General features: G+C 33.4%; 1 protein-coding gene and 1 long non-coding RNA gene across 2 annotated transcripts in view; both read left to right on the top strand.

Moving 5' to 3' along the window:
* Window positions 1–565: 565 nt before the first annotated feature.
* On the top strand, window positions 566–1,543 carry LOC117325132. The gene is made up of 2 exons (XR_004532149.1): window positions 566–862; window positions 1,342–1,543. It is a non-coding gene; the product is annotated as an uncharacterized LOC117325132 (long non-coding RNA).
* A 4,497-nt stretch (window positions 1,544–6,040) lies between these two features.
* The window catches only part of LOC117325131 (putative deoxyribonuclease TATDN1), a 14,062-nt gene continuing 4,479 nt past the window's right edge, over window positions 6,041–15,623 (top strand). The window contains exons 1-11 of the mRNA XM_033881097.1: window positions 6,041–6,411; window positions 7,639–7,659; window positions 7,993–8,037; window positions 8,231–8,280; window positions 9,513–9,576; window positions 10,641–10,787; window positions 11,962–12,004; window positions 12,561–12,687; window positions 12,961–13,037; window positions 14,476–14,546; window positions 15,284–15,416. Of these exons, the coding sequence (XP_033736988.1) occupies window positions 6,375–6,411; window positions 7,639–7,659; window positions 7,993–8,037; window positions 8,231–8,280; window positions 9,513–9,576; window positions 10,641–10,787; window positions 11,962–12,004; window positions 12,561–12,687; window positions 12,961–13,037; window positions 14,476–14,546; window positions 15,284–15,416 (815 nt within the window). The 5' untranslated portion in view covers window positions 6,041–6,374. The remainder of the gene's footprint in view (window positions 6,412–7,638; window positions 7,660–7,992; window positions 8,038–8,230; window positions 8,281–9,512; window positions 9,577–10,640; window positions 10,788–11,961; window positions 12,005–12,560; window positions 12,688–12,960; window positions 13,038–14,475; window positions 14,547–15,283; window positions 15,417–15,623) is intronic.

The following is a 15,623-nucleotide window of genomic DNA, read 5'->3' as shown; positions in this document are numbered from 1 at the left end:
CTAGTTTGGTTTCAAACGAGCCGATTAATACATATGGTGGTGGTGGAAAAAGTAACTATAATGCATGTACAATACAAATACTGTCGTTAAATGTTTGTGGCTTCCCAGATAGCATGACTACGTTGGGCCAACGTTGGCATATGGTTGTACGGTTGGCCAATGGTTGGCGTTGGTCATACAACGTTGGCCCGACGTTGGCCCAACAACAACTTGTTTTACTCGACAGCAACTGAAGATAAGTTGGGAACACTACGTTGGCCCAACATTGGCCCCCTGTTAGTACATTTCAGTGCTGAATTTCCTAGGTTGGTCCAACGTTGGTCCTACGTTGACCCGATGTTGTAAGCCCAAGCAGGTTTACAACAAATTCAAACAAAAGTGATTATCTGTAATCAAAGTTGATATATATATTATCAACCATTTTTAAAAATACACTTCATAAGATTTTTTAATAGTGATTTTTTTTTCAAAATCACTATATAATAAAATGTATTGTTTGCGTGAGAATAACTAATCATAAATTAAAGTCTTTTATACTGTAGTAAAACAGGAACAAGGGCATAAATGTTTTGGTAAATATTTTAGTGGCCGGTTTAAGGATGCCATTATCTATGCATGTTTACTGCCCACAAAACTGGGTCAGCGCTTCTCACAGCAAGGGTCGGACCAGTTCCCTTGGTAACCGTGACATCTGATACTAGGGATGGTCAAGCTGCCTGCAGATGTTACATTCTTATCAGGGACCTTGTCTGAGCTGTTCAAATGGTTGTACACAGTACAGTGCTATTTCGACTTACACAGAAGAAGATATTTGGATTAATCACGAAGAAGAAAGAGAGCATTTCTTTGATCAAAAGACAATGTAAGTAGGCTATATGATTTGCTTTTTAATTATGTTTCAATTCCTGAAGTAATTTTAGTATATTAATTAATTCCACAAGACCACCTGCCGTACGTACACTACCGTACGTACACTTTTGCTTGCTAGATATCGGGGTCATAAAGTTTTCAGAATTTATTTTTCATTTCTTACACATACACACATATATACTAAGTATATTTATCTACAAAATTTGTGTAGCTGTTCCATGTTCAATGTCAGATCGTTTGTATAATTCCCTTGTTTCTTGATAAAGGGGCAGATTGCCTCGAAAATACTTGTCTGTACTGTCGTTATTACTACTTGACAAATTTCATATATATATATAATCTATATATAATAATGTAAATTACTTTAATGCCATAACTGCAGAAATGTCCAGGTTAGCGATTCATGCCATCTGTGCCGCTTGATTTTTACATTCTGTGTAGATTTGATATATTGTTTATTTATTCCAACAGCTACAATAAGGAAGAACCGCCTGTGTGCGACAGCAACAGATTCGGAAATTGCAGCAATTCAATGCAAAAGATTGGTTCAGATTTGCTTGTGATCGCGATGGTGGCAGGAAAAGGAGAGAGGAACAAAAAAGGGCACAACAGGCAGCTACTGCAACTATCAATGCTGTGATCATATACAAATAAATTGTAAAGCACTTGCCAATATGACAACTGATTAATTTTTATGTTGCCAGCATTACACATAAGCATCACTTTATCTACTGTTTGTTACGTTGGGCCAATGTTGGGCCTATGAAGGTGAAACCAATAGTTGGAAATACACACTTGAAACCAACGATGGGCCAACGTTGGCTATCTGACATACAATGTTGGTCCAACGATGGGCCAACATTGGCTATCTGACATACAATGTTGGTCCAACAATGGGCCAACGTTGGCTATCTGACATACAATGTTGGTCCAACAATGGGCCAACGTTGGCTATCTGACATACAATGTTGGTCCAACGATGGGCCAACATTGGCTATCTGACATACAATGTTGGTCCAACGATGGGCCAACGTTGGCTATCTGACATACAATGTTGGTCCAACAATGGGCCAACGTTGGCTATCTGACATACAATGTCGGTCCAACGATGGGCCAACACGTTGGGCCAACGATGGGCCGATGAGCAAAATTACATTGGGCCAACGTAGTTTGCCAACATTGGCCCTACGTAGTCAACATCTGTGGGCCAACGTTGGCCCAACGTAGTCATGCTATCTGGGTTAGTGAGAAAAGCTCAATATCCTGAGTTTCGTGAATTTGTAAATAGTTTTGATATTTTATGTCTCTGTGAATCCAAAACTGATGATTTAGATGTCATTGATTTGCCATGTTTTAAAACTGTAATGAAAAATAGGGCAAAGTTTAAAAAAGTGAAGTCGGGTGGTATAGTTATAGCATATAAATATGACTTGGAAGATTATGTCTATGAAGTACAAAGTGATAGTCAATACGTAAGCTGGTTTAGGTTAGATGGCGCGAAGTTACAAAGTGATGATGATTTTTTATTTGGAATGGTTTATGTCCCACCCGAGAATTCTACATACTGTATTGGTGATCCATATTTGGAAATTGAAACTGAATACTTGAGGTTATCAGCTAATTACAAAAATGTGTGTTTGTTAGGAGATTTTAATGCAAGAACTGCGAGCTCTGTAGATTTTATTGATTACAATGAAATAGACGATAGAGATCAATTAACAACTGAAATCCTAAATGAAGTTACATACATGAATGTATTTGAAAATTCCGGTTTTGCTAAGAACAGAAAAAGTCAGGACTTACACAAAAATAATTTTGGGAACCGACTATTGGATTTTTGTAAATATAATGACATTTTTATCTGTAATGGTAGAGTTGGTCGTGATAGAGATATAGGTAAGTACACCTGTAAAAGTTCTAGCGTTGTCGATTATGTCATATGTTCCTCTGAGCTCCTAAAACGCATACGTGACTTTGATGTTTTAGATTTTAGCCCTCTTATGTCAGATGCACATTGTCCCCTAACTCTTACTATAGGTGGTATGGCCAATACAGTTACCAATGATAACATTAATACACATGATACAACAGATTATACTGAACGTATTAAAAACTGGGAGACTGAGAAAATCCAACATTTTATTGAGAATATAAACGATGACAAAATTCAGAATATTATTGATACAATTAACCAATGCAGTAATACGAACGACCTAGATGTCAATACACTTATGGCAGACTGTAGTGATGTGCTTGTAAGTGCTGCTAAGTCAACTTTTGGTATATACAAATATAACCATACTAGTATATGTAAAAAGCCAAAATCAAATTCTAAACCCTGGTTTGACGGTGAATGTAAGGCGGCCAGGAAGTTATTCCGACGCCATAAAGGTATGTACAGACGTCACAAAAATGATTATTTCTTCAATAAATATAAAGAATCAGAAAAATCTTACAAACATACAATGGATAAAAGTATTAATAAATTCAGAAGAGACCTCCGTCGTAAGTTGAAAGATATGAAAAGTAGTAATGCACGGGATTACTGGAAACTACTTAAAAGTTCTAATAGTACACATAAAAACAAAAAAGGTAACATATCGATTGACACGCTTTTTAATTTCTTTAAAACCTTAAATGTTGGAGTAGATGATAACATGTTTGATAATAATGATATTGATATGGGTCCTGTAAATAATGTATTAAATAGTAATATAACCAGAGAGGAGGTGGAACATGCTATTAAGCTACTGAAAAACAATAAGGCTTGCTCGGATGATCTCATCTTTAATGAATATATTAAATATTCGCTCTCTAAAATGATTGATCTCTATGTTATATTATTTGATGTTATTTTTAGCACAGGGAAAATCCCTGAAAGCTGGCTTCGAGGCTCTATTGTACCTATTTATAAAAATAAGGGTTCTCCCTCAGACCCTAAAAATTATAGGCCGATTACTATTGTAAGTTGCATCGGCAAACTATTCACAAGTATTTTAAATGCAAGACTATTAAAGTATTCCGACGAAGTTAATCTAATATGTGAAAACCAAGCTGGATTTCGCAAGAAGTATTCAACTATAGACAATATTTTTGTGCTGTATTCCCTAATTAGTCTTACTAATATGATGAAAAAGAAGCTGTACTGTATTTTCATTGATTTTGAAAAGGCCTTTGACAAAGTTTGGAGAAATGGTCTGTGGAACAAAATGTTGTTAAATCATATAAATGGCAAAATGTATACAATTATTTACAATATGTATCAAGGTATTAAATCTAACATATCATTTAATGGTCAGAATTCTGCATTCTTCGCATGCAATAATGGATTGAGGCAAGGGGAAAACTTGTCTCCTTTTTTATTTAGTTTATATTTGAATGACCTTGAGGAGTTTATGACTAGAAATAATGTTACCGGTTTACAGTGCCTGACAAACCAACTTGAAGTTGATTTACATATGTATATTAAACTATTTATTTTGTTGTATGCTGACGATACAATCCTATTTTCTGACACCCCAGAAGACCTGCAAATGCAGCTAAATGTTTTTAGTGAATATTGTAAAATATGGAGACTGAAAGTTAACAGTGAGAAAACAAAATGTATGATATTCAGTAAAGGTCGTCTAAATAACAGATTACAATTCAAATTTGATACTGAAGACATAGAAATTGTCCAAAGTTTTTCATACCTGGGCACTGTTTTTTCACGCACAGGTTCTTTTAATGAAGCTAAAAATTACAATGTTAAAAAAGCAACAATTGCTATGTATGATGTTTTAAAGAAAGGAAGGTTATATAACTTATCTGTTCAGTGTATATATGATCTGTATGATAAAATTGTAAAACCTATATTGTTATACGGATGTGAGATTTGGGGTTTTACAAATCTACAAGTCATTGAGAGAGCGCACTTAAAGTTTTGTAAGTTATTATTAGGGGTCAAACGAAGTACACCAACGTCTATGGTTTATGGTGAACTTGGAGCTTATCCTTTGAATATCTCAGTTAAGACGAGAATGTTGACCTATTGGTCTCAATTGATTAATTCAAAAGAAAACAAACTAAATGTAATAACTTATAAACTGTTATGTCTAAACCAATACCGTAATAATAATGTTCCCTATATACGTTATATACAACAATTATTAGATGAATGTGGTATTAGCTATGTGTGGAATATCCAGTATATCCAGGAATTAGATACTTCTTGGATAAAGTCATATGTAAAACAAACACTCCATGATCAGTTTATACAGCAGTGGGAAAATGATGTATTTAATTCTTCTAAGTCTGGTTGTTACAGAATTTTTAAAAACAAATTTGGTTTTGAATGCTATCTAGACGTTCTTACAGATAAAGAAAGAAATACTTTTTGTAAGTTCAGAACTACAAATCATAGACTGATTATTGAAACTGGAAGGTGGAATAATATTGAACGCCACGAAAGAATATGTACTTTTTGTAATAGTCAACAAATAGGAGATGAATTCCATTATCTGCTAGAATGCCAGTCATTAGCTGCGCATAGAAAATTATATCTAAATAAATATTATTATACAAGGCCGAACATATTAAAATTTAGAGATCTTATGAACTCAAACCACGTAAATACATTGAAAAAACTCTGTAAATTCATTAGTATTATCTTTAGCAATGTGTCCTCCATAGCATGATGTTACACATCATGTTCATCTTGACTTTTTTTTTTTTTTTTTTTTTTTTTTTTTTGAAATTATATAAAATGGTATCATGCGTAACGATATGGTTAAATATCAGATGTTTTGATAAACTAATTGATACAGTCTGCGTGTGCATACTTTATACACTGGCTGAACAACTGTATATAACTTTTGTATTGTGTAAATATGTTTTCTCTGTACTGTTATGTATGGTTAAAGAGAAATAAATTGAATTGAATTGAATTGAATATATGAGTAACTTAATGTGAGCTATCGGAGCATTTCATGATCAGACGTCACTTAAAATCACAAAGTCGCAAAAAACACTCTCCGGTTTGGCGGTTAGCCAACCGTGAAGGTGTGAAAAACTCTCCGTTGCATGCTAACAAGATTAGTCCGTGACAAAAACACATTCACACACACACATATATATAGTAGAGCTTATAAGAATATATATATGTGTATGGAAAGAAGCTTTGTACAAACTGACTTATTTTGCTGTGTTGCGACCTTGGAGTTAGTGTCAACATAGAGTAACCTCCCTTATCATGAGCAACCACGTTACGTTCTGTGATATATATGATCGTGATAGATCTGTGGTGCAATGCTTTAATTTCGTGTTTGTTTAGATAACAGGTGGTATTCCTCGCCGAGGTCATATCGAATGGACACATTGATAGAACAGTCATTCCGTACAAATACATGACAATCAAAACACAAAGTCATTATATTCTTAAATTTCATTTAACGTTATATTCCTGGACCTAACGTTAGATGCATTTTCGTCACAGTGATTGAGTGAATATAATATACAGTGGTAAAATGGCTACTGCAGCTAAAACAGCGTTCAGATTTATTGGTAAGAACCGTAATAATGTATAATGTACACTTAATAAGGTAAAGAATATATGACGGACAATACTGAAAAAAACTTGCTAAATAATAGAACATGTTAAGCACTGGGGGTTGTTTGAATTAAGGTGCTTCAGAACACTTTTAATGAGAAAGATGATGACAAACCCCCCGACCAAATGTTTGGATGTGGTATATTTGTTAAGGGATAGTTACAGAAACCCTAAAAAACAGACTTTTCAATATAGAATTATTTGAATTAGATAATTGGTAAATAATCAGAATTTTTAGCTATATAGAATTCAGAGAGCTTATCTATTTTTTTAAACAGTTACAATGATATCATTATAGATTCTATTAGTGTTTATTTATGCCGTGCCAGACTTGTTTTTGTTCAAATGATCAAATTAGTGATGTATTGATAATTTTCATAATATAGCTATTTGTATTCATGTAAAAGCATATAAATTGTTCGATTCCTGTCAGGGCACTTGGCAGGAAAGTGTTTTTCCCTGTTCTTTCACACATAAACACTAATACAATGATCAAATTGTAACTTTCACAAAAAATCATTTTAGATAAGCTCTCTTAATTCACAGGCGTCTGAAGTTCTGACAGTAAACTGAGATGTAATACCATATAAAAAATAAGAGTATCTACTATATTAATATAGTGGATACTCTTATTTTTTATATGGTATTATATCTTGGTTAACTGTCAGAACTTCAGACGCCTGTGCTTAATTCTTTAGTTTTACATTACACACAAAAAGGCATGTAAGTTAACCAGACATAGGTAAGCGTGTGGAAATTGTGTAGACTTAATCCAGGTGTGTCTTGACCTGTGCATGTTCGATGCCATTCAGACCAAACATTCGTCAGCTAGTCAGCTTTTCTTCAATTTTCATACAAAAGTTGTTTGCCAATTACTGATCAACATCAGTCACTTACTGCTAGTTTGCATAGATATAATAATTATATACTCTTTTAGGATTTGGTTATTATATTTGATGATATTGAATATTTATGCTGGCATATTATGGGGAGTATACAAGTGTCATGATCCACCTTATCGGCCTGGTATGTAAATGTATACAACATTAACAATGCTAATGAGTGTGCTAGTGCCTAATACCATGAAATATTTTGTTTCAACATTCACATGCCATATTGATAAGTATACAATATGCAATTTTATCTTTTGTATATTAACTTTAGTTCCTTTTTCTTTTCAGATATTGGTGTAAATTTAACAGGTAAGGCATTTAGTTATAAGAAATATCTTTACAAATCCGAGAATTCCAAGACCATGTAATCAATAAGAGACTTTGTAAATTTTGTCCAGACATGTGAAGTGAACCCCCATTTTTCATAGTTTGTCCAATATATATACACTCGCCAAGATTTTTACAACCGCAAATAATAATCTAATATAAGTAATCCAGAGTCATTTTGCTTTATATTACTTGATCCCAAAACAACACAGAAAATGCATCAGTTTTTAATAAATTCATAGACTTTATTAAAAGACATATTTATTGTACAGGTTAATCAATAAAAAGACAAATGTGCTGGTCTCTCTATTCCAGATCCTGTTTTCAGAGGAATTTACCATGGGTCCAAAAAACATGAAGGTAAATAAATCAAATGTATCAGTATTGTATATAAAACAGGTAAAGAGTTTTGGTTGAAATTTTTAATGAAAACAATTTATTATTCATACATGTAAGCCATTAATAATATGCAGAGGTATATATCTTTCGATTAAAATATTTCATACATGTTGTCTCAAGTGTGAATGCATAAAGTTAATGTTATTCTTTACAGATGACTTTGTGGATGTCTTGAACAGAGCATTTGATTATGGCATGAAAAAGGTAAAGAAACAATGCAATGTACATGTATATAATGCTATTTTAATACATTTCTAATACATTTCAGGATTATTTAATTTCGGATATTGTTACATTTGGATATTGTTGCATTGATTGTACATATGCAGTCCCACATGGATAACTAGGGGGAGGGGATGGCGAGGAGACCTTAGGTTTGTGCTGTGTACATCCATAGTTCTATTACCCTGTCCTGAAGCTCTATTTCCAAAATGACAAATGTACGTGTCACCCACGAAAAAACCCATGTCTGGAACTTTGAAGTTGGGCATTGGGTCAACCAACATGTATGCCGGGCAATATGTTGTAAACCAAAAGTAGGTCACTGATATTCATAAAAGAAAAGAAAAGTTTGTGCCGGCCTGATCTACACTTGCATTGATAAAAGCATTACAGCATACTTGCATGTGAAACAAAGCATATAATTCACATTTGTTTGTGGATTTGTATTTACTCTGAATTGTCTTTTTTTAGTATCCCACCATTTCTGGGGTAGGAAGGGGCTATAGATTTGCAATGTGGCTCTCCCTCCTTCTATCCTTTGGTCCTTTCATCCGCATGCTTATTATCTTGTCCAGGCTCTATCTCCTTCACTACTTCCACTCTGACTTACATTTTGACTTTTGACCTATATCAAAGAGAAAGTTAGCCTGGGCTCTATCTTCTATATACTATACCTGTCACTGGAACTTAGGTCATGGATTCACCTACATGTAGGTAAGGTGGCCTGTTTTACCATGTATCAAATATAGGTTACTTTGACAACCTACATTACAACCTTTGATCTACGTCAAAGGGAAAAAAATGTTTTGACCTGATGTTCTTGTCACTTGAATTCCTTACTTGGGGCACAGGTTAATGTTATTTGGAGTTCATTTGCATTAAACTTCTGATGCCGCTTAAGATAAGTTATATTTCTGAATTCATTCACATTACCGGTAATACCACCATTTGAAATTTGAATACAATGAGTGTGTAGAATAAGTTCCAACAAAAAAAAAATCGTTTCTGTGCTGTCTTGGCATCTCATTTCACGTCAGATAGGAGACTGTAATTCACTGAAACGTCTTGTGATATTTATTATATATAGGTTGTTCAACTGTATGGTATAAAAACACTATGTGTAATATTACCTGTGAATCGGTTGTCCACCATAAACTGGGCATTTAGTGAGTTTAGTAAGTACATTGTACAGAAATATCTAAGGTGTTTTTCAGATGATGATAACTGGTGGGAGTTTGAAGGACTCCACAGAAGCTCTGGAGCTGTGTAAATCTCATGGTAATTGTTTGAATATTAAAATATAACTTTATGGTTAGTCGATTTAACTCTGGATAAATCGTTACCACATGGTACTACATCCGGGTCCCTTAAAGTAGTATATAGATTGTTTATTAAAATTACAATATAGGTATCACTGCATATTACTTACAATTACAATATAGGTATCACTACATATTACTTATACAATGTAGGTATCACTACATATTACTTACAATTACAATGTACCTGGTAGGTATCACTGCATATTACTTACAATTACAATGTACCTGGTAGGTATCACTACATATTACTTACAATTACAATGTACCTGGTAGGTATCACTACATATTACTTACAATTACAATGTACCTGGTAGGTATCACTACATATTACTTACAATTACAATATAGGTATCACTACATATTACTTACAATTACAATGTACCTGGTAGGTATCACTGCATATTACTTACAATTACAATGTACCTGGTAGGTATCACTACATATTACTTACAATTACAATATAGGTATCACTACATATTACTTTCAATTACAATGTACCTGGTAGGTATCACTACATATTACTTACAATTACAATATAGGTATCACTACATATTACTTACAATTACAATATAGGTATCACTGCATATTACTTACAATTACAATATAGGTATCACTACATATTACTTACAATTACAATATAGGTATCACTACATATTACTTACAATTACAATGTAGGTATCACTACATATTACTTACAATTACAATATAGGTATCACTACATATTACTTACAATTACAATATAGGTATCACTACATATTACTTTCAATTACAATATAGGTATCACTACATATTACTTACAATTACAATATAGGTATCACTACATATTACTTACAATTACAATGTAGGTATCACTACATATTACTTACAATTACAATATAGGTATCACTACATATTACTTACAATTACAATATAGGTATCACTACATATTACTTACAATTACAATATAGGTATCCTTGCATATTACGCTGAACCATATACCAGTAGCTTCTCTATTGCTGAGATAACCCTAACTTTTTACAGAGACTCTGTATTGTACTGTTGGGTGCCATCCGACTAGGTGTGGTGACTTTGAAAAGGGTAATGACCCTCAGAAATACCTGGATGACCTTTTTACCTTGGCAATGGACAATAAGGAGCGTGTGGTAGCTGTTGGAGAGATGGGATTAGGTACGTTATTTATAAAACTGACTTCGTCATGATGAGATGTTAATTAATATACCTAATTTAAACTAATTGTTTAACATAGACTGGTCATATAATTGGTCACACTTATTCATTCATGTAATTGATCATTAGTACAACAAATTTTCTAGATTGCATAATAACCTAGTAAACAAATAAAGATGTCAATACATTTTTTTTATTCATGATATGCAAATTTTAATTTATAAGTACATGTATTAAGTTAGGTATTTATAATCGTGATGAATTTATCAAACAAAAACAAAATGAAATAAAATGACTGCAGGTGAGAACTATTCATTTTATAGACAATTTGAACACATAGTAAGCTGCAGATCATGATATTCATTGCTGGATGTGTACGATACAAAAACTGGATCATTTTGTATAGTAATGAAAATATTAGATATTACAGTTATCATGTTATCTGAAAGAGTGACTGATTACTTTCAGGTCATCTGTTACTGATTAACTTAATTTAAGCCCAGAATTTTTTTTACGTGGGTACCTCGAAGTAGATCTAGAGAATGAGAATGTGTGGGTCAATATAGTGGTGGTGACTGGACTCGAGGCCTGGCATGTCTAGTCAGGTTATCTAATCTACAGTTTCTGATGGAAGGATAATACCATGATTTTCCTAACAGGACTGATCTGATAGACTGACACAGTTATGCCCTGAAGACATTGTAGCGAGTATCCATTATACACTGTTTGGGTGTTGATGTCTTTACTGTCCACAGGGACATTGTAGATCCTTGGAATATAAAAGGGAAACATGATAAGGTCAAAACCAAGGTCACATGTGACAGCCCCTACACAAAGTTATTTTGCTACAGGGCAGATATTTTATGGATTAAGCCCACCTTTTAGGTGTCCACTGGGATTAAAAGGTGTACCCAGTTTTGTTCTCTTTGATGACATGATTAAATCTTAAATCAGAAGCTTTTTTGTGACATTTTAATGTTTGAATTCCTATTGAGGAAGTGATTCAAGAACACGACACTTGTTTGATGTTCATCAATATACATAGTACAAACAAAATATACAGACGATTGTTACTGTCACATATTAATATCAAATTATCACGGTCAGATAACTTAAAAACAAATATTTTCAGTGCTAATTAAAATAGTTTTTTTTTCATTTTTTTTTTTTAAAGATTTTGACAGACTCCACTTCTGTCCTAAAGATACCCAAATGAAGTAAGTTTTTATTTTCCTGGTACATCAAATTATTCTGTACTTTACTGTTGCATCAGATTCTGTAATTTGCTGGTACATCTGTACTTTAAATTTAGTTTGCATATTATTTTGTAGATATTATTACAATCTAAATTGTCAATTACGATGTACTTTTAGGAATCTTGAAACTCTTTACTAAATCTAGTGAATGAGAATGTGTGGTACAATACAATAGTACAATCAACCTGGGTATGTAATCAAGTTACTAGTAAGTTAATATTTATAACGGTATAAAGGGGACTATCTTTGTTCATTAATCCTATTATGTAGGTACCAGTATCCCAGATAGCCGTTATCAGTAATTATCAATATGATGTGTTCTTACTATAGATATGTTTTATAATGATAGCTCCTCTGAGCTGCTAATGTTTTATGATGTCATTGTGACAAAAAATAAACCTCCTGTATCTTGTTGTCAACTCTCCAGACGGGCCTATAAGTTAATATTCTAACATCTTGTATACACATTTTGTGTGGCATCTGTGGTGACTACTTGTGTTTGTATTACATGTACCAGGTATTTTGAGAAACAGATGGATTTGGCAGAGAAAACAAAGTTGCCTTTATTTCTACACTCACGGAATGCTCATAGAGAATTCATAGACATTATCAAGAGGAACAGAGAACGTATCATGGGAGGGGTGGTATGTTTTCTCAAATCAGTATCAGTCTGGTGAAATTAATTTTGTTTTCTATCCAAAACATCAAGCTTTTTTAAAACCATAAATGAACTAATTAAAACTTTTTAATCTCTAATAGTAAATCTCCCAATATATATTCTGTAGGTCACTCTACAACTTTATCTTTTCAGATTACAAGACCAAATAATACATCCATACTTTTTCTTTAAAAAGTTTTATTCAGAAAAAATGCTAGATGTATTTTACACCGACTTATAGAAATACATACGTTTCTAGGTCCATTCGTTTACTGGTACAAAGGAGGAGGCAGAGGAAATCTTACAACAAGACTTGTACATAGGTATTAATGGCTGGTAAGTTCTTAAAGCATTACCTGTACATAGGTATTAATGGCTTGTAAGTTCTTAAAGCATTACCTGTACATAGGTATTAATGGCTGGTAAGTTCTTACAGCATTACCTGTACATAGGTATTAATGGCTGGTAAGTTCTTAAAGCATTACCTGTACATAGGTATTAATGGCTGGTAAGTTCTTAAAGCATTACCTGTACATAGGTATTAATAACTGGTAAGTTCTTAAAGCATTACCTGTACATAGGTATTAATGGCTGGTAAGTTCTTAAAGCATTACCTGTACATAGGTATTAATGGCTGGTAAGTTCTTAAAGCATTACCTGTACATACTAGGTATTAATGGCTGGTAAGTTCTTAAAGCATTACATGTACATAGGTATTAATGGCTGGTAAGTTCTTAAAGCATTACCTGTACATAGGTATTAATGGCTGGTAAGTTCTTAAAGCATTACCTGTACATAGGTATTAATGGCTGGTAAGTTCTTAAAGCATTACCTGTACATAGGTATTAATGGCTGGTAAGTTCTTAAAGCATTACCTGTACATAGGTATTAATGGCTGGTAAGTTCTTAAAGCATTACCTGTACATAGGTATTAATGGCTGGTAAGTTCTTAAAGCATTACCTGTACATAGGTATTAATGGCTGGTAAGTTCTTAAAGCATTACCTGTACATAGGTATTAATGGCTGGTAAGTTCTTAAAGCATTACCTGTACATAGGTATTAATGGCTGGTAAGTTCTTAAAGCATTACCTGTACATTGGTATTAATGGCTGGTAAGTTCTTAAAGCATTACCTGTACATTGGTATTAATGACTGGTAAGTTCTTAAAGCATTACCTGTACATAGGTATTAATGGCTGGTAAGTTCTTAAAGCATTACCTGTACATAGGTATTAATGGCTGGTAAGTTCTTAAAGCATTACCTGTACATAGGTATTAATGGCTGGTAAGTTCTTAAAGCATTACCTGTACATAGGTATTAATGGCTGGTAAGTTCTTAAAGCATTACCTGTACATAGGTATTAATGGCTGGTAAGTTCTTAAAGCATTACCTGTACATAGGTATTAATGACTGGTAAGTTCTTAAAGCATTACCTGTGAAGGAGGGGCATGCTGTCCAGTTATTATCTTGGTGTGATCGTATTTGTTTGGATTGTTTATACCCTATAACCTACTATACTGTAATATTGATTAAAAACAAATAACATTAACTTTGCAGTTAAATATACTATTCTTTTCATTGGCTAAAGGATATATTGAAATTAATAATCAATGTACTAATGCATCATTGTAATACCATGAAGATATCATATTTTAGAAGATTTTAATGCAGGAAAATAAAATGAATAAATTAAGAAAAGAGTCTTTCAATTACTAAAGAAATCAATTAACTATAGGCCTATAATTGTAATACATGACTGCATTTCTTCAACAGTTCACTGAAAACACAAGAAAATGTTGATGTGATGTGTTCCATTCCTGCTAACAGATTAATGATAGAGACAGGTTCGTATGACTGTTTGTTAAATTGGAGTCTCTGATCCTTTGTTGAATGATGCTCTAACTAGCTCTAAATGTCGTATAAATTGTGCCACTTATTATAATTAGCCATTACAAATGTACAACTGTATACAGCTGGTACATTGTGTACTCCTTAATTATACCCCCACAACAAAGTTAGGGGGTATACTGGAATCGGGTTGTCTGTCCGACTACTATGTAGACACATGTTGTCTGGACAACTCCTCCTTAACTGGAGGACGAATTCTAATGACATTTCACACTAATAGAGAGGACAATGTGTAGATGTGCATGCAGCTGTTTAAATTCCAAACTTTTTGTTGCCATGGTAACTGATCACTATTGACAGGTTTTTATTGTCCAGACAACTCTTCCAAAACCGGTGGGCTGATTCCAATGAAACTTATGACTACATTCTCTTAATTATGAACATCACAGGGGCATGCACAGGTTATCTTAGTTAGCCTCTAGGTAACGGTTCCAGTTGTCCATTGACTCATGCGGATTGCGGGGTTATTAGTCAGCCATCTTGGTGACAGTTCTAGTTACACTTATGTATTTATAGTTCATTCTAGTACACTATTGTAGTCATAGGGCTTTTGTGGTTAATAGTTATGTATAGGTTACAGACTTACACATGGCCTCTTTTGTACACTTTTGTAGTGATAGATTCTGATACTAATTTTACTTTTCTGTGGTTATTGATAAAATATGTGTTTCAGATGCTCCGTGGTGTGATATCCGTCCTACCCATGTAGGGTCAAAGTTTGTCAAAACAACTTTTCCATCCAAAAAAAAAGAGAAGTGGGAAAAGGGAACTTGCATCAAAGGTCGAAATGAACCAGTACATATAATGTAAGATATATCACACAGCTGTTGGTGAATGTGGTACATGAACAATCAGTATGTAACATGCGACAATTTTTTTTAACATCAAAGTATCATATAAATTAGATCGGAAATATATCTGCAGCTTTTTCTGAGAAATACTGGGGGTAGAGATAATAAATTAACAGTTGTCAGTAGAAGTCAAAGATGGCCGCCTTTTGGCCATCTCAGAAT

This window comes from Pecten maximus, chromosome 4 (assembly GCF_902652985.1).
Source record: "Pecten maximus chromosome 4, xPecMax1.1, whole genome shotgun sequence".
NCBI classification, from domain to species: domain Eukaryota; kingdom Metazoa; phylum Mollusca; class Bivalvia; order Pectinida; family Pectinidae; genus Pecten; species Pecten maximus.
Note: the sequence above shows the minus strand (reverse complement) of the source record. Positions and strands in the feature narration are given on the sequence as shown.